The 22,428-nt window shown below is 63.1% G+C and overlaps 7 protein-coding genes across 7 annotated transcripts in view; 5 read left to right on the plus strand and 2 right to left on the minus strand.

Moving 5' to 3' along the window:
- Window positions 1–1,084: 1,084 nt before the first annotated feature.
- Window positions 1,085–3,182, plus strand: EMIHUDRAFT_105943 (hypothetical protein; the record flags this gene model as incomplete). The annotated part of the gene is made up of 4 exons (XM_005760928.1): window positions 1,085–1,624; window positions 1,691–2,028; window positions 2,233–2,265; window positions 2,408–3,182. The coding sequence occupies 4 exons, from the start codon at window positions 1,085–1,087 to the stop codon at window positions 3,180–3,182; spliced, it is 1,686 nt and encodes a 561-aa protein (XP_005760985.1).
- Window positions 3,183–3,544: 362 nt separating this feature from the next.
- Window positions 3,545–4,052, plus strand: EMIHUDRAFT_358797 (hypothetical protein). Its single transcript, XM_005760929.1, has one exon. It carries the CDS (start codon window positions 3,610–3,612, stop codon window positions 3,937–3,939), a length of 330 nt encoding a protein of 109 aa, XP_005760986.1. The 5' UTR covers window positions 3,545–3,609; the 3' UTR covers window positions 3,940–4,052.
- A 1,244-nt stretch (window positions 4,053–5,296) lies between these two features.
- On the plus strand, window positions 5,297–8,911 carry EMIHUDRAFT_465517 (hypothetical protein; the record flags this gene model as incomplete). Its single annotated transcript, XM_005760930.1, has 12 exons — window positions 5,297–5,494; window positions 5,625–6,131; window positions 6,233–6,307; window positions 6,378–6,440; window positions 6,609–6,638; window positions 6,708–6,776; window positions 6,929–7,054; window positions 7,345–7,436; window positions 7,884–7,926; window positions 8,185–8,253; window positions 8,328–8,381; window positions 8,457–8,911. The coding sequence occupies 12 exons, from the start codon at window positions 5,297–5,299 to the stop codon at window positions 8,490–8,492; spliced, it is 1,362 nt and encodes a 453-aa protein (XP_005760987.1). The 3' UTR covers window positions 8,493–8,911.
- A 305-nt stretch (window positions 8,912–9,216) lies between these two features.
- EMIHUDRAFT_105945 (hypothetical protein) lies at window positions 9,217–12,694 on the minus strand (the record flags this gene model as incomplete). The annotated part of the gene is made up of 8 exons (XM_005760931.1): window positions 9,217–9,327; window positions 9,393–9,423; window positions 9,845–9,962; window positions 10,073–10,102; window positions 10,501–10,993; window positions 11,577–11,617; window positions 11,986–12,043; window positions 12,224–12,694. The coding sequence occupies 8 exons, from the start codon at window positions 12,692–12,694 to the stop codon at window positions 9,217–9,219; spliced, it is 1,353 nt and encodes a 450-aa protein (XP_005760988.1).
- Window positions 12,695–14,921: 2,227 nt separating this feature from the next.
- On the plus strand, window positions 14,922–15,287 carry EMIHUDRAFT_105946 (hypothetical protein; the record flags this gene model as incomplete). The annotated part of the gene is made up of 1 exon (XM_005760932.1): window positions 14,922–15,287. One exon carries the CDS (start codon window positions 14,922–14,924, stop codon window positions 15,285–15,287), a length of 366 nt encoding a protein of 121 aa, XP_005760989.1.
- A 923-nt stretch (window positions 15,288–16,210) lies between these two features.
- EMIHUDRAFT_217262 (hypothetical protein) lies at window positions 16,211–18,317 on the minus strand (the record flags this gene model as incomplete). The annotated part of the gene is made up of 3 exons (XM_005760933.1): window positions 16,211–16,800; window positions 16,879–17,341; window positions 17,487–18,317. The coding sequence occupies 3 exons, from the start codon at window positions 18,315–18,317 to the stop codon at window positions 16,211–16,213; spliced, it is 1,884 nt and encodes a 627-aa protein (XP_005760990.1).
- Window positions 18,318–19,589: 1,272 nt separating this feature from the next.
- EMIHUDRAFT_105948 (hypothetical protein) overlaps window positions 19,590–22,428 on the plus strand; it is a gene marked incomplete at both ends in the record, with an annotated part of 5,521 nt that continues 2,682 nt past the window's right edge. The window contains 3 exons of the mRNA XM_005760934.1: window positions 19,590–19,829; window positions 19,907–20,706; window positions 21,132–21,177. Of these exons, the coding sequence (XP_005760991.1) occupies window positions 19,590–19,829; window positions 19,907–20,706; window positions 21,132–21,177 (1,086 nt within the window). The remainder of the gene's footprint in view (window positions 19,830–19,906; window positions 20,707–21,131; window positions 21,178–22,428) is intronic.

A 22,428-nucleotide genomic window follows, 5' to 3' on the forward strand; every position in this document is an offset into this window, starting at 1 on the left:
GCCTCGCCGGCCGGCGAGATTGCTAGAGGTGGAGCATGCTGCTCTAGCCTCGCATGTTACCTCCTGTCGTCTGTTGTGATGTTGTGCCCTTGTTTGTTTCTCTTGGCACCTTGGAGTGCTGGGGGGGGCGACAGGAAGAATGTGGCCCTGAGTTATGTGTACGCCAACTCAGGGTGTGTGGCAGCCAGCTGGCTGTGTGTCTTGTGAGCTTGTTTGTGTCTGTGTCGCTCGTGCGTGCCGTCATCATCTGTCTAGCGTCCACCCATACCGCGTTGGTGTCCAGTCCGAGCCTGGCTGTTCTTCACCTTTCTACCTACCTACCTGTGTTTGTGTGTATGTGTCACACACACGAGTGCCAGCGCGCGCCAGTCCGTGCCCAGCGTCGTGCGAGGGAGTTTTGTTGTAAAATAATTTCTCTCGTGAAAGCACGCCCAACCTAGCGGAATGGGGCCCCCGAAGGCAAGTGCGTCTGTTCACAGCTCACGAGAGTAATTATTTTCGGGGGTAAGTGGATGAGCTTCCTTTGCGAATTCCCCGAAATTTTCGCGCACTGGCGAAATGATTTATTCCCTAAGTGCCACAGGTGTGTGTTCTTTTTGCTTGGGGCGGCACTCATGATGAAATTCTGGAAAAACCCGGCCGGCCTCTCCCCTGCCCCTACCTACCTACCTACCTACCTACCTTACTTATGGAAACTAAAAAAGAAATCACGATGGGTGAAGGTGTGGTACTATAGTCTATACCAACTAGAGTGATGGTTGGTGGTACTCTCCTGCAACCACAGTCCTTCTTGTGACATGGCAGGCCACTCTCAAGCCCTACAAGCATCAGATCACCCATTTGGGGAGGGTTGACATCGTGATTTCCGCGGAAAATTTCTTTTTTGGAAAATTCCAGCTTGAAGAGAGGGAAAACCCCGACGGGAGGGCCCAGACCTACCCTACCTACCCCGTTACGAGTGCCGAAGCAAGAAGAACTCATACCTGTAAGTGCAAAAAGAAAAGTCCGGCGCTCGAAGCGTGTCGTGGTTCGGCCGCCGCGACAGCTGGCTTGCTCGAGGCGATCAGTGCAAAGCTGCGCTCAAATGCCCACCGACGAGGAGGAGGACGCCGACCGCATCGACGCGCTCCGCTCGGCGCTGGAGCTCCCCTTCTACCTCTACGAGGGGCCGTCGTTCGACGACGGCTCGTGGTTCGAGGCGTGCTCGCGTGGGCTGCGCGGAGAGAGGATTGAGGAGGACCAGTACTCCGGAGAGCACTACTGGCTTGCGCAGCTGCGGAGGCACCGCTGGCGCGTGGCGCAGCCCTCGGCTGCCCTCCTCTTTGTCGTTCCGCTCTACCTCAACGCAGCGCTCCAGCCGTCTGTGAAGGGCGCATCGTGCAACGGGACGCACTTTCAGGTGCTGCTCGATGCGACGGCAGCGGCGGTTGCGGCGACCGAGCAGTATGCGCGACATGACGGCGCAGACCACGTCATCGTCAGCAACTCGTGGAAGCTGACGCAGACGCCGCCCGAGCAGGCGCCCTGGTCCAAGGTCGGCCAGCTGCCCAACGAGCTCTTCCGCCGGACCTTCCGCAACGCGATTGTCGGCCTCATTGAGAGAGCGACGCCGTCGCAAAGAGCTGTGAACGGCGTCTCTTCACCCCTCCGGCCGTGAACAGGCCACATGGAGAGCCATGGCGTCGCCAAGCCGCCGTCGTCCGCCTTTTGGCGCTGCTCCGTGGTGTCGCCGTACGTGGCCAACTACGACGAGGCGGCGGCCGCGCACCGGCGGCCTCCCGCCTCCAAGGAGCGGGACGTGAGCTTTTACTTTCAGGGCGGCGCAAACAACCGCGGCACCCGCGGCTACGCCTTCCGCCAGGCCGCGCTGCCGCAGCTGCAAGACCTGCCGGCGGCGCACATCTCCGCCTTCTCGCTGCCGGGAAAGCCGGCGGCGTGCGGCGGCGCCGTCAGCACAAACTGCCGCGCGGGACGCTCGAGCGGCGCCTTCCGATCTCTGATGGCGAGGTCGCGCTTCAGCCTCGCCAGGTATGCCAGTCGGCGCGCTCAAGGAGCCCCTCGCTGATTAGGCGAGGTCGCGCTTCAACCTCGTCTTGAGAGGCGGCTCGCCCCGCTCGCGGCTCGATCTCGGACCATCTCGGATCATCTCGGCACTTCTCGGGTCCTCTCGGCGTCCTCTCGGCGTCCTCTCGCCCTCACCTCGCCCTCACTTCGGCCTCACCTCGGCCTCAGGCGACTCGCCCTCCTCGCGCCGTCTCTACGACGGTGTGGCGGCCGGCGCCCTCTCTGTCCTGATCTCGGACGAGCTCTGGTCGGTCGGCTTGCCCTTCCCGTGCCTCATCCCTGTGGCGGAGGGTGGCGAGGGTGTGTGAACGGCGCCTCTTACACAGGCAGCCGCCGTGAACAGGTGCCTCGTCCCATGGCGAAAGATCGCCTTCACCATCGCCGAGCGCCCCTTCCTCTCCAGCACCGGCGCGGCCGCAGTCGTCGGAGCGCTCGACAAGCTGTCTCCCGCCTCGCTCGGAAGGACTCAGCGGCTAGCCAACAGGTTCCGCCGCGACCTGATTTGGAACACCAACGGCTCTCGCGTCGCCGAAAATCTGCTTATCACCGCGGCGCTGCGCTGTCTGCCCGCGCACGTCGTCCGCCGCGCCGCCGCACGCGCCGCCGCCCTCGCCGCCGCCCTCCGAGCGCTGCGGCAGCACTGCCCGAACGGCGACACCTCCGTCGCGTGCGTCGCTCCCGACGCGTCCAACTGCGCCGGATGCGAGACTGGGGACCTGGCTTCGGCGACGCCGATCGAGCACTGCTGCGCCGACTCGTGCCCGCAGTGCAGGGGCCTCCCCGCCCGAAACCGCTCCTCCGCCTCCCGCGCCGCCAACCGCTCCGCCTCGCGAGCCGCGGCACGGTGCGTCCCTGCGGACGTGTACTACGGCGAGCCGATGCGGCACGACGCCTCGCGGCGCGGCGCGATCGCCGCGTACCTCGCCCAGGCGGACAAGGACGCGCCCGAGGCGCTGCAGCGCTGGCGCAAGCTGGCGGGCCAGGCGCGGCCCGGCTCAGGCGGAGGGTCTGCGGGCGGCCGAGGGAGGCTCAAGGCAAGGGGCGACGAGGCGAGCGGGCTCAAGCCGCGCGGGAGGGGAGCTGCGGCGGGGAGCTCTCGACGGCCGCTGAGTACGTAGGTTAACCCTAAGACGTGAAAGAGGGCTCGACTGAGCTCTTAGCCCAGGGCCATTGGGGTGATGCGTGATGGCGGACCGAGACCGGTGTCGCCAACGGAGACGGTGTGCTATGGCGAGGCGGTGCGCCGGCCGCAAGTGCGCACTGGCGTCCTAGGAAGTACTAGGATGTAGGAAGGCTCCACCAGAGTGGAGAGCCTTCCTACATAGTGAATAGTGAATATTGTGACACAGACCCTTCGAGGTTTCATTGCCTCGAGGGCCGAGGCGGCGGAAGAGCGCGCCCGTGCGCCGGTCAACTTCCTTCTCCAAGAACGGCAGAGCGATTCTAAGATCAGGTCTGCCACCTCCCCGCTGGAAAGTGAAATCTAAGTTTCAAATCTCGAATAAATCTCGAAGCACACTTGAATGCTCACTTGGCAGGTAACATATGCGCCACGCGCCCCAACCGCTCCTCTGGTCGCCGCCGGCCTCCGCGGCGGCGGCGATGTCCCAGCGCCACCCATCGGCCAGCCCTCAGATCGATCGATCGGCGCTCAAAGTCGGCTTCAGATCCGAGAACGCTGCTGGCGCCGCCGCCGATCCCAGCGGCGACGCCAGCAGCTTCCTCTGCTCTCCAATGCGCCGAGAAGCGACGCGGGGGTGCTCGGCCCGCCGTGGACGACGAAGGTTCCGCCGGGCGCGCGTCGGCCGGTCCGGTGGCACCCTCTGCGCGCGGCACCTGCCGGCGCCCCGACGACAGCCGTCGCGCCACCGCTGATGGAGGGGCGGTCGGCGCCGCTGCCGCCGCGCCGCCGGTGGGAGGGGCACTGGTGGTGGCCTGGGCGGCCCTCCGCCGCCGCTCGGGGCGCCCGGGCAGCGGTGGCAGCCTGCGCCGCCACGGCTTCGAGCGGGGCTGCCTGGCTTCGAGCGGGGCTGGCGGGGGCCGCCCCGTCCCCCTGTTCTTTTAACTTCTTTTTTCTACTAAGCAAAATTCGAGCCAATTGAGGAAACTGAAGCGGGCAGGACGGCCGATTTCCGCCCAGTGGCAGGCCTGATCTTAGAATCGCTCGGCACTCGCACACCACCTGTTGAGCTGTTCGCGTACGCCGCCCCGCACGTCGCGGGGTGGCACGGCAGATTAACGTCGCTCGTCGGCACGAAGGTCGAAGGGCCGGACAACGCGACCATCTCGGCGGTGACCTACAACACGATCGCCCAGGCGCTCACGGCCGACAACAAGCCTGACCCCAACGGCTGTGGGCGCGTCAAGCTCTTCGACTGGATCCGCCGCAAGCGACGACCGGCCCTGACCTCCTACCCGTCGCTCGCCTCATCATGGGCACGCCCAGCTTCATCCGCCTTGTCAAGGCCGGCGCCTTGCCTTCCGCCGACGGCGATGACCTGGACTTCTCCGCCGCTGAGCCCTGGTCTGACAGCCTGGACAGCAAACCCCGGACAACGCCTGACAGTGCCCGACAAGCCTGACAGCGCTGACAGCACTTTCTCCGACAGTCTGACAGCACGTATCTGACAGCCTGACAGCAGAGTCTGACAGTCGAGGTGCTCCGTCGCTGTCAGGCCCTAACGTGACAGCCTGACAGCTGCCCGACAGCCCGAAAGCACACAGTGGCCTGACAGGCAGCGCCGACAGCCCGACAGCAGCACAGACCGTACACAGTCAGACCCCGTAGAGCCTCTTTCTTGTGCCCCATGAGGGTATAACAAAACTATTACATGCAAAGACATGTGAGTGTGGTCCATGTAGTCATGGGATGGTCATGGGTCAGGGTCTCTCTCTCAACCCTCCCGCCCCACCTCTGCGGGGACCCCCCTCTCTAGCACGGCGGCTGTGCTACTACAAATGAAGCTACCAGCTAGCCTTCTGGGGCCCTACAGTCATATGCCTACGGCGTCTGGGTGGGATTTGGCCGCCGCCGTCTGTGCCGCCGCCGCCGCCTGCGCCTGCGCCGCCATATGCGCTCCCCAGGCGGCCGCCGCCGCTGGCGTGATCACGCCGTGTAGGAGGAGAGGCTGAGAGTATGTGTAGTAGAGTCCTGCTGGTCTCCTCTTGATAGAAGAATTCAAACTGCATCCGGCCTGCATCAACGTTGACGTCGGCTCGCCGCTCACCTGCCATGGCAGCGGCAATGCTCGCATCCATCCCCTCAAAGGACGAGCTATACGACTATGCGGCTCGCGCCTACGACCCAGATACTCGCGTGCCTCTCGTCGAGGCTGTGCTCAACAAAGTAGGAGCCGACAAGTACCTCAACGAGAAGCAGGCGCTCACCACATATGAGCTTGCGCCCAACACACGCCGCTCAACCGTGCCCGTAAGCTTGCGCCCAACACACGCCGCTCAACCGTGCCCGTAAGCTTGCGCCCAACACACGCCGCTCAACCGTGCCCGTAAGCTTGCGCCCAACACACGCCGGCACCCTGCGTCGCCGCGTCGCCACACAGGTCGAGGCGCTCGCCACGTGCACGACCGCCGCCGGCCTCGTCAAGGAGGCGCCGGCGCTGCTCGAAAGGGCGGCTCCCCGGCTGTACGAGAAGGGGAGCGGCCTGTTTGAGAAGAGCAAGGAAAAGTACGAAGAACTCGTGCCCGTCGTCGCGGAATACAAGGAGGCGGTCGCGGCGCGCGTCACTCTCGCCCGCGAAGGCGCCGACGGACGAGCCGCCGTCCTCGCCGAGGGCAAAGAGCTCGCCACCGAGCGGATCGTTGTGCCGGCGAGGGCCGCCGCGGCTCCCTACATTGCAAAGATCGCCGACCGGAAGGCGGCGCTGGTGGAGAAGAAGGAGGCGCTGCTTGCCGACAAGCGGCTGGCGCGCGCCCTCGACGCGCTGCACGAGGCCCACGCGCACCGGGCCTGGCCCACGCGCACCGGGCCTGGCCCCCGCGCACCGGGCCTCGCACACGGGAGGCCAGTTGACAGTGACACGACTCGTGTCATCACAGAGGCCTGTGGGGTGAGGGGGGTTGGATGGGGGGTGGGGGGGGCGGGGGGGTCTGCCCGCCCACGCGCACCGACCTTTGCTCTCTCAATGCGCGTTGGGGCTCCTGCCCTCAGGCGCGCGCCCACCCCGTCGCCACGGCCGAGGCACTTCGCGAGACGGCGTGCGACCTGCTGCAGTACGAGAAGCTGGTCGCGCTCCGGCGCGAGGGCTGGCCGACTGCGCCTCACCGTGAGTGAAGACGCGGTCCTTGGTCGCTAGGTCGCGTACCGCGAGTACGTGCTGAGCGACGCGTTCGCGCGCGACACGCGGCGGCTCGTGCAGGCCGGCCTGCATGGCCTGCAAGACGTGGCACTCTTACAGCGTGACTACCGTGTGTGGTGATGACGGTTGGCGTGCCAGGGCCTGGCTTAGCATTGATCTCCTGCACTTCGGCTCCGCTCGGCAGGGCGACACATGAAGGTGCATCATGGTTCTTGGTGTGTGTGCTAGGAGGACCTCCCCTCGCTCGCGCGCGGCGCGGCGCAGCACAGCCTCGACCGCTTCGTCCGGCTGTGAACAGCGTTTCTTCACACCTCTGGCTGTGAACAGGCGCAGCACAGCCTCGACCGCCTCCACGCCGCCACCGCCGCTCTCTCGGAGGAGCTCACCGACGGGAAGGTGCCGAGCAGCGCATCGCTCGCGAGCGGCTAGTTAGCTTGAATGAGCCGGAGGAGCCCACCGATCACCGACGGCACCACGAGCGAGTTGTGGAGTAGTCACTAGCTGTCGTCGTAGTGGGGGGGAGCTACTCCTCCGACGGTATCGCGCAGGTGTCGGGCGCGGCACGCGCGGCGGTGCAGCGGCCGGCGGAGCTGCTCGCCGACGTGCATTCGCTCGACCGACTCGTCGCGCTGAGCGGGCGTGCGCGCGTGCTTCTCTCTGAGCTCACCCTGCAGGCGGGCCGAGATTACACGAGATTACACGAGAGTGCACGAGATTACACGAGATTACACGAGAGTACACGAGAGTACACGAGAGTACACGAGCTTAGATACACACATAGCTCACCCTGCAGGCGGGCCGAGATTACACGAGATTACACGAGATTACACGAGAGTACACGAGCTTACACGAGCTGGTTGGCTGGCCAGGGGGGCTCTCTGTGCTGTCGCTGCGGTCGGCTAGTCACGGGTGGGCTCCTGACCACTTGCCGAGCTGCCCCTCTCTCTGTGTGTGCTCTCTGCAGGCGGCGCGGCTAGACTCGCTCCCGGTGCCGCGCGGAGCTCGCGCGCGACTCGAGTGGCCCGCCGCTGGTAGATGCGCGGTGGAGAGATCGAGGTGCGAGATCGAGGTGCGAGATCGAGGTGCGAGATCGAGGTGCGAGATCGAGGTGCGAGATCGAGGTGCGAGATCGAGGTGCGAGGACACCGGGCGGCGTGGGCAGATGAGTGAGCGAGACGGAGAGACGGCCACACACTTGGAGCAGCACACAGACACACAGTCAAGACAGGGCAGGGTGCCTATCGCATCCTCTCCAGCTAGAGAGCGCACCGAGCAGCGGATGCCGGCTCTGCCCCAGCGTACTGCGTGTTCCAGCGATGCACGACAGATACACCGCGCTCGCACCCCAGGGGGCGGGGGCAAGGTCATGGTTAGGGGCAGGGGCAGGGGCAGGGGCAGGGGCAGGGGCAGGGGCAGGGGCAAGGTTAGGGGCAGGGGCAGGGTTCAGGGGCAGGGTTCAGGGGCAGGACTCGCCCTCAGCTCATGTGTGCCCGCGCGCTGCAGGCTCGCCGCGCTGATCGCACCCGCCGAGCCGACTGGCGCGCCGGTGTGCAAAGCCCTAGCTGCGGAAGCAGCAGGCCCTAGCTGCGGAAGGAAGGCCTACTGACACACGGGGCACTCGAGGCGTTCTTCTGCTCCGAGACCTCACGGGACGTGTCTGCGGCCGCCCGGCGCCTCGCGTGCCGCGTGCCTCGCCGTGCCGCGTGTCAGCAACACCACGTACCGAGGGGCGTCTCTCTGTGGTCTCTGGAGACTCGCGCCAAAGTCGCGCCCCCCGCCCCGCCCCCCCCCGGTACCCCGGCAGGCTGCGGAGCCCGTCACCGCTGAGCCGGCGCCGTCTGCGTCTCCGTCTGCGTCTGCGTCTGCGTCCGAGGCGGGGAGGGGGGAGGGGGGGGGGGGGTCGTGGCGAGAGAGGAGCGCCTCTTCACAGCGTCGGGGCGGGAATAGGCTGCGGCGGACGAGGTTTACGAGGAGGCGGTGGAGGAGGAGGAGCCGCCCAAGGCGGTCTCATTCTGAGGCAGGCGCTAAGCGAGGCCTTCGTGATGTGACGAATTGGTGGGTTCTGTATCCGCACAGGTGGCCCCTCCTTCCAGGCGAGCAAGGAGGCTGTGATCTACTGAAGGGCCTTCGCCCGAGGGTGGCCGTCCCACCACCACCGCCGCCGGCGTGGCACGCGAGAAGGCGGTGGGGCGGGAGGCGTGACCGGGGCGGGGCGAAGGAACTGTCGGCGTGCACGTCGTGGGTGTGTCGGTGCAACGGGCGTGGTGTGAGGTGCGGGGTCTGGCGTGCGCGCGCGCTCCAAGCACGAAGAATCGAGAAGAAGCTCGTGCCGGGGCGGAGTGCGGTCGTGCAGCCCCCTCCCCCGAGCTCGTGCTGTGTCGTGCTCGGTGAGTCGGTCGTGTAGCTTCGGCCGTCTAGCCAGTCAGGTCTTGCTGAGGGCGTAGACGCCCTTAGTGTCTTGCCATGTGTGTGCGTGCCGTGCTAGCCCCACGTGAAGTTAGTCAGTTAGGAACCGGTGAAGAACAGCGTGAACAGTCGGGCGTGACACTGCAGTTGCTGAGAAAAGAAAGAAAACAGACAACCCAAACGAGAGGGATGCCTGGGGGGCTGGGCCGTGGGCGGGTCAAGAGGAGAGATGGATTTTGATGGAGATATAGGCCCAAGGACCGGGACCGGTGGAGTCTGAGACGACAGACGTACATGCACTCACTCCAAATAATGGCAGAGGAAAGTGCCAGGAACTCACCCCGCCCTCGGATCTCGCTCCTCGCTCTCTCCTCTCACTCCGTCGGCTCTGCCTGTGAGACTTGAGACTAATAGTAGTATGTCGCTCACGTCACACGAGCGCCGCCAGCCTCGGGATCAGGCTCACCGCCGCCACCGCGCTGAGCGCGAGGCCCACGCGGACGAGCGACCCCTTCAGAATGGTCTGCGTCCGCTGCGCGACCTACAGGACGTGTCCTGGACGTGTAGCATGCAGCATGTCAGAGTGGTCCGTGTCCGCTGCGCGACCGTCTCGTTCGCCGCCGCGCGCTCGAGCCGCCTAAGGCAGGTAAGGTAGACCTCTCCGCACACACAAGGTGGTGGTGGGGCAAGCAGACACAGCCCCAAGACTCCACACACCTGACACACCTGAGACCGGCGCGACTTGCAGTGTCGAGAAGGAAAGGCAGGGTGCACACACGTGGGGTGAGAACACCTTTCCACTCCCCCCCCCCTCTCCTAGACGCCTCGCCCGACGAACACGCCACATCCCCGCCACATCCCCGCCACACCTCAGCCACGCCTCGGCACATCTCGGCCACATCTCGGCTGCATCTCGGCTGCATCTCCCAACGACAGACGCCTCGCCTCGTCCCGACGACGACACCGCGCGGCACGTTCTCGTACCTAGGGGGCGAGGGACGAGGGTCAGGAACTCGTACTCCAGTCAACCTGTCGGCGCCGCGCGGCACTGTTCGCACCCGATGCTCGCGCCGCTGAGGAAGGCGGCCGTGAGCGCGTGCAGCGACCCGTCCGGAGCGCGGCGCATCCCGTGCCTGCTTGAGTCCACCTCTCTGCTTGAGTACACCACTCGCGAGTCTACCCGCCCGACGAGCGGCGCATCGTGTGCTTCAGAGGCGTCCGCGTGATGATCTCCCAGCCGCCGCCGAGCTGCTCGCCCCGAGCGGCGGCGTCGGCCTAATGCGCACATCTCCCAGGCAGCTCAAAGTACGTACGACCTTTGTCCACGGGTGCAGCGGAGTCTCCAAGGGGGGGGGGGGGCGTACGGAAACATGCTACCTCGCGTGGGCACGAGGGGCAGTCTGAGACGGCCCCAGGCGTCTTCAGCGCAGTGCCGCACACACCACGAGGGGCCTCGAACTGTGGCAGGCGGTGTCTGGGGCGGCATGTGCATAGTCCAGATCCACAGATGTAGCTGTGCATGTGCACAATCCGGCTCCCCTCGCTCGGCATCTAGAGCCGCCTGCCGCGCCGCGCAGCGCCCGCCGCAGCGCAATCGCGGCTGCGGGGCGAGTCATGCCTCGCAAGTCGGTCTGGATCGCTGGAGCCGCCCGGGGAGTACACCGGGGAGAGCCTGCGCCGCCGCGCGCCCGCCCCGCCTGGCTGAGCCGCGCACCCGACGCGGGCTTCACGCCGGTGGCGGTGAAGGAGAGGGGGAAGGAGAGGGGGAAGGAGAGCACGCCGCGCGGCTGCCGCTCTGGTGTCGACGGCTCGACGCCGCCGTCGCTCGCCCACGGCGTCGCACGCTGCTGCTGCTGCTGCTGCTGCTGCTGCTGCTGCTGCTGCTGCTGCTGCTGCTGCTGCTGCTGCTGCTGCTGCCCCTGCGGTTGGCCCTGCTGGTGTTGTTGTTGCTGCTGCTGCTGCTGCTGCAAGCTCCGCTCGGCGAGCAGCTCCTCGCCGAGTGGGCCGTCGCCGAAGATGGCGAGCAAGCTCGAGACGGAGGCCTCGTCCTCCGCCAGCCCCGCCTCGGCCATCGCCCGCCGCAGCTCGAGCGCGTGGGCGACGCGGTCGAGCGACTGGTCGCTCTTGACCAGCGCCTGCAGCGCCGCGTTGTACGAGACGATCGACGCAGCGTCGCCGAGCGAGGCCAGCGTGTCGAGTGCGAGCACCTCGAGCGAGCGCCAAGGAGCTGTGAGAGAGAGAGAGAGAGAGAGAGAGAGAGAGAGAGAGAGAGAGAGAGAGAGAGAGAGAGAGAGAGAGAGAGAGAGAGAGAGAGAGAGAGAGAGAGAGAGAGAGAGAGAGAGAGAGAGAGAGAGAGAGAGCGTGTGTGTGAGCGTGTGTGTGTGTGCGTGTGTGTGTGTGTGTGTGTGTGTGTGTGTGTGTGTGTGTGTGTGTGTGTGTTGTGTTGTGTGTGTGTGTGTGTGTGTGTGTGTGTGTGTGTGTGTGTTGTGTTGTGTGTGTGTGTGTGTGTGTGTGTGTGTGTTGTGTTGTGTGTGTGTGTGTGTGTGTGTGTGCGTGTGTGTGTGTGTGTGTGAGCGTGTGTGTGTGTGTGTGTGTGTGTGTGTGTGTGCGCGTGTGTGTATGTGTGTGTGCGCGTGTGTGTATGTGTGTGTGCGTGTGTGTGTGCGTGTGTGTGTGTGTGTGTGTGTGCGTGTGTGTGTGTGTGTGTGTGTGTGTGTATGTGTGTGTGCGTGTGCGTGTGTGTGTGTATGTGTGTGTGTGCATCAGTATCTCTGGTCTATGCGCGAGCACCGCGTCGCCCGCGCGCGCCGCCGCGGCGATGAGGGCGTTGCCTACCGCTGTGTTAATTATTAATAAGGGAGGTTAATCATTAATTAATTATAATACGATGAGGGCGTTGCCCACCACTGTGTCGATTACTAGATTATACATTATATTGGGCGTTGCCTACCACTGTGTCGGCCACGTCGCCGCTCTCCTCGTACACGTCCCTCGCCCGGTCCAGCCGCCTGCGGGACATGTCTTGACAGTCTCGGACATCTCAGGTCCCGGCTGGATCTCGGCTGGATCTCGGCGGGATCTCGTCTAGATCTCGGCTGGATCTCGGCTGTCTAGATCTCGGCTAGATCCCGCCCTGCGCGTCCATACACGGTGATCGCGCTCGCCGCGGTCCGCGCGTCCCTCGCGACGCCGAGCTCACCCATCTGGGCCAGCGCCTGGTCCGTCATCGCCACTGCCAGGGCGGCCGCGTCAGTCGCCTGTGGTGAGAACGCGTCACCTCTCAGAGGCTAGCGCCCAGGCGCAATGGAGGGAGTCTCTCTTCTTTGTGGACAGGGTCTGTGAACGGGACGGGGTGTGAGCAGCAGCTCTCGCGCGGTTGTGAGAGCCGTCCATCTCGGGTGCGCTTCGGGAGGCGGAATCTAGCGGCGGCGGCGCACCGACGTATCGTCACTCGCTGCCGCGCCGCCGCGCCGCCGGCCGCGCCGCGCCGACGCCGTTCCTCCGATTGAGCGGCTCGCGCAGTGCAGAAAGGCGTTGTACGTGGTGGTGTTTGCGATGCCGTGCTCGACCGCCCACTGCAGCACTGCGCGGCAGCTGCCCAGCCGCGAGCCGTCCCGGTCGCTCCCGAACGCGGTGATGAGAGCGGTGCAGAGCGGCGCGTTGAGCCTGGCGGATTGGCCTTCGCTCGGCTGCCGCTCGCGCGTTCGCCGCAGCTCAGGCGCTTGCCGCAGCTCCCGCCACAGGGCATCCACCCACCCGGTACGGCCAGCGGAGGACGCGATCGAGAGGCCGACGCCGTACATGTGCTTGTCGGCGACGCCCGACCGGCGGGCCGACGCGAGCAGGTCCCACGCCGCCTGGAACTGCCGCGCCTTGGCGGCGCGGTAAAAGGCCTTGCGAACCTCCATCCTTTTGGCGCCCCGGTCGAGCGTACCATACTCGACTGAAATCAGAACCCAGAGCAGAGAGCTGGCACGACCGCGACGAACCTGCCAACGAGAAGTTGCGCCGACGGACGTCCGTTTTTTACATCTCACTGCACATGGAGAATATCACAGGGGGGCCAGAGGCAGGAGCTCGACTCGCCGTTATGAGCCCGGCCCCTCCCTCCCCTCAGCAGAGCAGGCGTGAAACCGTGCCGGATTTCACGCAACCCATACCCCGGAAAAAATTGAAACCCTGGCGACCCGGTTTGCCGCGGAAAAAGATAGCGATACACAACAAGAACATAAAAAGAAGAATCCCAAATCTCTTCGCGCGTAGTTCCACATCGCAAGAAAGGACCCGGGACCTGAGAGAGAGATTGTAGAAAACCAACAAGAAATCACGACTCTCACAGTGATTTGGGCTCGGCAGCTTGTCAGCCCTCAGCCGAAGCTGGGGCCGGTCCCGTAGCCGAGAGAGCCCGCGCCGATGAGTTCGACGCGGTCGGGGGGCCTTGCGGAGAGGCCAGCGAGGTGGCGATCGCTGTACTTCATGGTGCCCTCGGTGGGGCGGCTGACAAGCCAGATGTCGATACTCTGGACGACCCATAGGATACCACGAATGCCTGAAGGAGAGGGAGGCGAGGCCAGAGGCAGGCTCAGCTGCTCTCCGGGTGATCTCGCTTTGGTGGCCGAAGGACCTGATGGTCCTGTCACATTCGCGTTCCGAGTCGTGGTGGTAGTAAGAAGAATTCGGGAAGAAGTCGAGTCAGCACATCCTTGTAGTACAGCGGACCACCAGGCTCGCCGGCAGCATCCGCAGGGAGGCAGCATATGAGGCACCAGTCCTCTGGGGGGGGGCGGGGGGCCCCGGAGGCACCGTGCGCCGCGCAGCAGTGCGGAAACGGGGCTGCCTCCGGCTCTACTAGTCTCTACTAGTACCGACTTCCCGATTAAGCTAAGTTAATCAGAGGGCAGATTTGGAGAGATCTCGAGGAGTACACACAGGTAGACCCTCCAACCACCAGAAAACTCCAACCTGATCGGTCGTACTGACCGCCGACAGATCACTCCAGACAGCAGACAGGCCGACGTCTGCACGCGGCCGGCCGGGCGAGAGGCTTGACACGATCCGACCCTGCGACCCTGACGCTGCTGCTCTAGCTATCAGACATGCACTGCTGACTGCTGCCACAATGTGCGGCCGGTGCTGGCCCACTTGGCGGCCTTCCTCCGGTCAGTGGTGAGGCGCAGTTCAGAGCTGTCGATGGCGCGATGCCGCACTGGTCCCACATTGGTGACACGAGACCACCAAGTTTGCCGGTCCAAGAGAGAGGCACCGGCGCTGTCCTGAGAAGGTGCGTGGTCCCTCTTGACTGCCCATGCGCGCGAGGCTGTGTAGGCATAGCCTCGAGAGTGCCAGCAGCCAATCCGAGGCGACGCGCATTGCGCCAGAAGCGTGCACGCAGCTGGAAGGACACCTTCCTACTGGCCTACGATCAGGTCGTCACTGAATGCTGGATACTAAGGCCGCGAGCTATGCGGGTGATCAATTGTGCAGCATGGCACGGTCAGCAGCGCCGACAGGCTGTCGCAAGGCGTGCGTGATAGCGTGGCCGCAAGTACGCCGAATTCCCATGAAAACAAGTGAAAAATCGCGCAAAAAAGAAAAATATCCCGACGAGAAAAAAATCCCAAGTACTCCATTAGAGAGTTGTAGGTGAGGGAAGGTAAAAGAAAGAAAGAAAACAGACACCCCAAGGGAGGGATGGGAGGACGGCACGCCGCCACCACACAGGGATTTTAAGGAGAGGAGTGTGGTGCTAGCCGTCGCCCACCCTTGGGCGTCTACCACTTCCTATCTCTCTCCGCAGTTTCTCACCAATTCTCGCAGCGACCTTCATGCCACCTCGCGTTCTTCCCACTCTCGTCGTTCTCTCTCCTGCTGTCTCTTCCCCTTACTCATCGCTCTCCTCGGCCTCGTTCTGAGACGCCGCTGCCGTCTGCCTTGCTCTCGCTGCTTCTCTCGCCTTTCTGCGTAACGGTGAGGGAAGGTGGAGTGGGAGCGCGGAATTCTTCTTTCTGGCCGTAGAGCGCGCTGGGACAACTGAACGCTGCTCGCCAAAGGCTCGCCCCAGCCTCTCGGGTTGACTCGGCCAGACTAGAACCCCGAGAGCGTGGGAGTACCTCGCCAGTGTGTGTGTGTGTGTGTATGCCGTCTCCTCTGCTCCTCCTCCTCGGGCTGTCCCTCACCGACGCGCTGTTGCTGGCGCAGCGGAGCGGCGCTGAGGTCATCATTCACGGCCGCAGGGTGTCCGCTTCGGACGCCGTCTTGGCAAACGCCGGGCAGTGCATCGAGCCCATCGACCCAGTCGCTGGTGGCGCCGCCTTCTTCGCCGCAGCCGCGCTAGCTGCGGTCGGCTTCAACACGCAGCGCAACCGCGACGACTCGCTGCGAGAGGGCGGCAACGTGCCTCGGCGCCGAGCGCTGACGTGGCTCGGCTTGCAGACAGGCGCTGCCTTCTGCGTGGGCCCACAACTCACGAACCCTTGCAGTAACGTCAACTCGCTCGAGTAACGTTGGCCGAAAAGGAATTTCAACGCCAAGCGCTTCAAGCACGAATCTCGGACCTCACGCCTATTGCGTTGTGAGCGCTCCAGCGAGAGCAGCGTGCGTCCCCAGCCAAGGCCAGACATTCGCGCTGAAGCGCGCCGGCTATTCTTGTAGAGCTCTATGTGTGGACCGAGATCCGAGTGTGCGTGTCAGAGACGAGAGAGAGGAGCGAGTGCGCTCTCTCCACAGAGTCCAGACCGCCTCCGCTGCTCCGCTCGCGGCAGCCGTAGGCCCCCCGGTAGCGCGCGCACAGGCCACAGCCGTAGCCGCAGTCACCTTACCTCTCCACGCCCGCACAGGACTCTTGCCCGCGTGGGGTTGGGTGTACGGCTTTATTTAGAGGGTTATGACTTATGTTGGGGATAGTGCGTTTTTCGTCATATAAGTCTTTTAAGCATACGGTAACCCATAGGCTCAACAACGGGCTGAACTGCAGAGGTGGATCCAGCTCAATGATGAGGCTTGTACGGCGCGCATAAAGTAATGAAGAGAGAGGAACACATCGAGAGATTCGAGTGGCTGAGGAAGCTCTCTTCTCGGACTTTCGCTGGGTGGGAGCGGCCGCACACTGCTCGGTACCCCCCTGCACAACTACATCCCTGCTGCTAGGGGGGGGGGGGGTCTGACCCCCCCAGCAGCAGAGCGCTGCTGCTGGGGGGGGGGTCCGGACCCCCCCCCAGCAGCAGAGCGCACTGGACCCAGCTCTCCCGCCTCTTCGCCGCCGCCTCCACCCTCCCTCGGCTCGTGTTTGAGCGGTACGCTCGAGGCGGTTGTGTTCACCGCGCCTTCGGGCCCAATACACCTTCGTCGTGTCGAGTGCTGGCGTTTCCCAAACACTTGTGACCATGTGAGTCTATCTTGTAATACCACACGCGTCTGTCTATACATCAGTGTAGTCTCATCATCGAGTGATTGCTGGCCTGTGGCGTATGACCTCGCGCGGATATCACCAACGACGAGCATGCGAAGATAGGGAACAATATCTTGTACAGCCCGCTGTGCGAAGGAAACTTTACAAAACGGCGAAACGGGGCCATGGCCGACGCTCGCGATGGCCCGTCCGTTGCGGCCAGGCTCAAACTATGCGCGCAAGCCACAGGAGAGGCGGTGGCGCCGCAAGACGAGGCGATGATTCGCATCCTCTCGCAGCTCGCCGTGGAGCGCAACTGGTGGAGCTTCAGCGTCAACCCGACGCCCATGGGCAAGCAGTTCATTGTCCAGCCCCAGTCCCAGTGGGAGAGGGACAGGGAGCGGCAGCAGGCCAAGGAGGGCAGTGCCCCACCGCAGCCTGTGCCTGCTGCCACCTCCGCCGCGGCACCGCCCGCAGCACCGCCTGCCGCCGCTGCAGCTCCGGCCGCAGCACCGCAGGCACACCCGCAGCACCAACAGGTGCAGCAACCCCAGCCCAACGAGTCGCCCGAGGGGTGGACCAGGGTTGGGAAGGGCGGCATGCCGGACAGGTTCACCATTAGGAACCCTGGCCGCAAGCCGCCGGGCAAGGCGGTCAAGCGCAAGCCTGACCGCCAGCCCGCACCCAAGGGAGGTGGACCCCCACCCCCCTCTCCCAAGGTGAACAAGAACAGGCTGAGCGCGCTGGGCGCTTGCGGGTTCACCATAGAGACGATGGCGAAGGAGCAGCCAAAATGCGCTGCGAGGTATTGAAGAGGCATGTCGGCCTCAAAACTGCCATCGCGCATGCCGTTGGCCGAGGAGGCCTCGTCGTCGCCGCCAAATGTGCGCAGGAAACCGTCGGGCGCCTTCTCCAGGAGCGCGGTCTTGTCCATGAGTCCTGGCACGGCCGACGAGGCGCAGATGGCGGAGGCGATGTCCACATTGGGCGCATCGCGATAGTTGAGCATGAGAGGCGGGCCGTGCCCGCCCCCTGAGTGCCCAACGCGGAATGGCGTGGCGGAGATGACCAGAGTGCGGCCGGAGCGCTCATAGGCCTCAAGAAAGGTGAGTCCCTTGGTGAAGAACTTGAGCTGCTCCCGAAACGGCTCCGCGTCGTATATGAATCCCTGCTTAGCGCGGCGCCAGATCTTCCACCAAGTGGACCCTAGGCGGGGGAGAGGGGGGGCGTGGTGAGAATGGGGGCGGGGAAGGAGGATCGTGGTGCCTGGTCCCAAGGCGGCCTTGGAAGGGTCCATTCTCCGGCCCCATCACCCGCCACAGAGTCTCAAACCCCTCGTCTGTCTGAAAGAAGTCGCGCAGCTCGTCGTCGGTCCAACAGCACGCGAGCGAGCCGACGATCGAGCCCGCGGACGCGCCAAAGATTACCGACGGGAGGCAGCTGTGTAGGAAGAGCCCCTTCAGGATGCCGAAGTGGTACGTTCCGAGAGCGGCACCACCGCTTAGCATCAGCGCTGGGTTGCCATGCGATGCTTGCTCGCGCTCTACGGCGACGAGCGTGGCCTCCGCCTCTGCCCTCGACGCGGTTTGACCGGTGCTCTGCAGCCAACGAATCGAAGTGCAGACCTCGCTGACAAAATTCTGTACGGGTAGCTTTGGCCCGGTCCGCGCAAACAGGTAGTTCTGCTCCCGATTCACGCCGTACGCGTTTGTGACAAGGCAGCCCTGCAGAGCGGCAATGACTGCTGGAACGTCATTTCTTGCGCGAGCCTGTGCGAGGCGCGCAGTCATCCTCGTGACAGCGTTCGCGTCGAAGAGCCGAGAGTGCTGCTCGCGCCGCCAAGCCATGCGGCCCTCCTTCTCGTCCGCTGCCTCGGCCAATGCGAACCACGATTGGTAGTCTTTTGCATTGTCGAGTCGTTCGAGGAGCGCAGAGATGTCGCCCGGCCGCAGGGCGGACTGAATGAGGTCGACCCCGCGAATGAGAAGCCGCACAAGCGCATAGCATACCAGGTCCACCGCCATCCACAAGATGAGGAGCACGAGCACAGGCCACTTGAGGACCCGCGAGGAGCCCATTACGACGCACTCGAGGATGATGGACCATAAGATGGTCTGCAGCAGCAGGGACTGGACGTCGGACATGCTGGAACTTCCTCACGAGGGCGCGCACGGTGTCCTGCCTAACGTTGTGAGAGCTGTGCAGCACACCGCGAGGACGGTCGAGCACAATCAACCAGGAACGGAAAAAAGCCTCAAGCACGCTTCAAATGGAGAAGGCGTGCCTTCCCCCCATCCCTCCTTTATGTATTAGGTATATTATCCATACCTCCTTTGGGTTGTATGTGTTTTCTTTCTTTAGGGACAAGGCGCAGAACACGGCTTCCACAAGAGCCGCCGTCCGAATTCCCCTGCTCCTCCATGCTCCATCACCCGCCCCGACCCGACCCGTCTTATCTCTTGTCGCAGTCTCTCGCCAAACGCAAGGCAGACACCTGCTTTGGTTGGACTTTGTTGTGGATCGGGGGGTCTCTGTCGGCCTTATTCGCTTGTACTTACAACTGCTCGAGTACTGCTGACAGAGAGAAGTTGCGTTGGGGAGCGACACCGATTGCGTTGCATTCGGGCGTATGAAACAAGAGCTACAGCCTACACCCCGTCTCCGTCGTTCCCCATAAGCTAAACGTCACCGCTCGATCTACCCTCTGCGCTCTGGCGTCTGGGGTCCCTCAGCGGCGTGCACCTCGATCCTGTACCGTGTTTGTTATGACAACCCCCCCAATGAGCACACCAGTGAGGGAGGGCGAGAAAGAAAGAAAGAAAGAAAACATACAACCCAAGGGAGGGATGGGGGACGGCACGCCGCCACCACACAGGGATTTTAAGGAGAGGAGTGGGTGAGTGTGTAGGTGAGTGTGTATAGGTGTATTGTTGGCAAATCAAGACACAGAGCTCACACAGAATCACAGTGTTAGGTGCATTGTTGAATCAATCACAGTGGGAGGAAAGCGGCGAGGATTGTGGTGCTAGCCGTCGCCCACCCTTGGGCGTCTGCCCCTTCCTCTCTCTCTTCGCGCAGTGCCTCGCCGATTCTCGCTGCAACCTTCATGCCACTACTATCGATTAATTTTACGAACACTTTACGTTGCATTTGGCCCGCTTCGCTGTACTACTGCCGCATGGCTGCTGCTCTGTGTCGCTTCAGATACGCACCGAGCAGATATGCGCCGGGCGGTATGCTTGCTGTTCCTCCTGTCGTTCGTGTGCGCACGATGGAGTGCTGACAGCGCGCTTCACCCTCCGCAGCTTGCGCAGCAGCGCCGGCTTGCACATCTGCAACGCCGACTGCCGCCCTCACCCGCGCCGCCTCCACCTGTAAAGGTCGAGCATTCAGTGTGCCAGAAAATAGTGACACCAATGATGCCCTACTACGTCGCGACCCACTACTTGGGCTGGGAGGTTGCTTGCAACAAGCTGCGTGCCGTCTCGGCGACTCCGCTGTTTGCATTCGACATGGCGCAGTACATCACAAACACGACGCTGCACCAAGACTACTGCCTGCAGAGCCGAAACAGCAGTTCGCTCACCCGCCAACAGCTTGCCGAGGTGGCGCGCGGGATAAAGACGCTTCCAGCCGGAGCGGTGCTGCATGTGCAGGTTCCGCCCTCCTCCACTAGCCCTGCTCGCCGCCGCTGCCCATGTGCTCTGACGGGTTTCGCCGCGCTCGCCCTCAGGTGAACCTGTTCCCATTATTCATAAGGAAGCTGCTCCCACTCTTGACTGCCGGCATTGTTCTTATTACGGGTCAGTGGCTCAAGCCAGCGATCGAGGTCCTGCCAAAGGGTGGACAGCTGCCACACGCGTACCAGCTCCGGCTCGGATTTGTCACTATCGAGGACGTGGAGCGCGTGCTCAGCTCGAAGCACGTTGTGCGCTGGTACTCTCAGAACGCGCTGGTGGTGCCGTCCGAGTACCACGACAAGTACCGCATCATCCCCTACGGAATCGACTATTACAAGGCGGAGCAGTACCGCCGGTGCCTTCGCGAGTATGGCGACGTCCCAAAGGCCGAGGACCTCTTCCTCTCGCCGCTGCGTGCCACCTCGAGGGTGCGCACGATCCTCCTTAACCTCACCGAGTACCAGGAGGCGCTGCGGCCCTACTTTGTCCGGAGGGGCGTGCACAGGATCGAAAACTACACCAGCTACTGCCGCCGGCTCGCCGGCTCTCGCTTCGTCGTGTCGCCCATCGGCGATCGGCCAGACTGCTTCCGCCACTGGGAGGCGGTGGGACTCGGCGTCGTCCCCGTCTGCAACTGTCCAGATGCGCTGCGGCCGCTGCTCGCGCATGGCTCCGACATGGTGTACGCCTCCGAGGCGGACCTCGAGCAGTACGTGCGCCAACCGTCGCTGCTCAGCTGGCGCTTTCGCAACGCGAGGCCACAGCGGGAGAAGGTCTTTGTCAGCTTCTGGAGGAAGATTATTGCGGCGGACAGCGAGATGATCCAGAGGAAGACCGAGGGCGATACGAAACAGTGGCGAGCTCGAGGCGGCGAGATTGGAAGAAAAGAGATGTTGAGATAATAACTAGACAACTCAGGAAGGAAGTCGGTGTACACTATTAGGCTGTAGGGCGAAGTCACTGCAAGAAAGAAAGAATACACCGCCCGTGCGGGTTTGATCTGTTCCTTTTCTGTTGCATAGTCCATGGGGACAGGCAAGATCCTCTCTCGGTCGGAGGACACCCGCACATCGTTTTTCGCGGTGGAAAGCGCTCGAGACGCGGTCTACGAGTAGCGGTTTTTGTGCCGCGGGCGACCCGACATTGTTTTGTTGAAATGAACTCGAGGGCACAGGACGCGGCATGGACCGGGCACAAACGCCAGGCTACAGACACGGCGTGTGTGGAGAAGTTTACCAGCAGCGGCCAGCGCTGAGCCGCTCCTCGAGACGTGAGCAGTCGCATAGGACTGCACTTCTCCGCCTTGGACTTTGGCACTTCGATGGTGCGACGGTGTATCATTCACTTTATGCCACCGTTGCATATCCGGAGGATATGCAACGGTGGCATAGAGTGAATGATACACCGTCGCAAAACTGCATTGGGTCTCGAGTTCGAATCCCGCAGTTCGACTCGGCGCAAAAAAACCCAGACGGGCGTTGTCACTGGTTCGAAACCCACCTTAGCGTTCACCTGCTATCCGCCGGTACCCAAACCGGATGCATCTCCGCACGACCCAGGAATGCAGTTTTGCGACGGTGTATCATTCGCAGATGGCGCCGCCACCGCCCATGGCTGAAGGCTGCAGTGGTCGCCGTTCCTATGGGCTGATGATTTCCTACACCACCCCCGACCAGAGAGAAGAAGCACAATACCCTGCACGGTACGCGGGTCCGGCACTGATGCCGTGAACAGCTGGGGCACGAGCGTCTCCTCCCCGCGCGCGGCCTTGTGCCACGGGCCGCCGACGGGTTTGGGAGGTCCGATGACATGGCGTCTGCCCAGAAAAGAAGATTAATACACTACCCGCACAAAAATGTTTTTATCACCATCACTCCGACACAAGATTTTCCACTCCTCCACAGCCGCCAACTCAAACAAACTAAAATCTCTCTCCCAACTCAGGGTCGGCCGCTCGAACCGGGGACCGCCACTCGACACATGATCGGCGCTCATCTCGATGACGATGTCAGCCGCTCGACCCATGGCCATGCGATGGTCGGTGGACCTGGGTTCGAATCTGAGGACGACCTGGGTTCGAATCGGAGGAGGACCTGGGTTCGAATCGCCGTTGGCGGTTCAGGGTAGATAGAAATCTTCTGGAGCGTTCCCAGACGCTATTCACAGGCGCGCGGGATGCGTCGGGTGTGAATGGGCATTCTTGCCCTGCCTGTGAGAACGAGCAATGATAACCGTATATGGTACGAGACAGACCCGCCTACAAACAAGTGTGTCGAGCGCACCGAATTCGATCCGGGTTAGTGAGCACTGACCCGTGCTAACCCGTGCTAACCCGGATTTACCGACAGACTCTTTCTCTTTTGGGCCTACAGAGTACAGTGTGAATACGTTTCCACCGTATTCCAAAAATTTGCCGAAAACCGACGCACATGCGCATGTGCATGTGTGTGACATGTATACCACGTAGCACGTTCCGGATAAAATGTTCTACTCTCCGCGAATTCACAGCCTTGAGAGAGATTTTTAGCTACCATTAATTGATGCTTTTTGCACGGCTGAGCCCCCCCCCCCCCCC

Source organism: Emiliania huxleyi (assembly GCF_000372725.1).
Source record: "Emiliania huxleyi CCMP1516 unplaced genomic scaffold EMIHUscaffold_73, whole genome shotgun sequence".
Classification (NCBI taxonomy): Eukaryota; Haptophyta; order Isochrysidales; family Noelaerhabdaceae; genus Emiliania; species Emiliania huxleyi.

Bases quoted from the DNA above. Each gene is read 5' to 3' on its own strand.
- EMIHUDRAFT_358797 (XM_005760929.1), top strand. From the start codon at position 3,610: ATGCGCCACGCGCCCCAACCGCTCCTCTGGTCGCCGCCGGCCTCCGCG.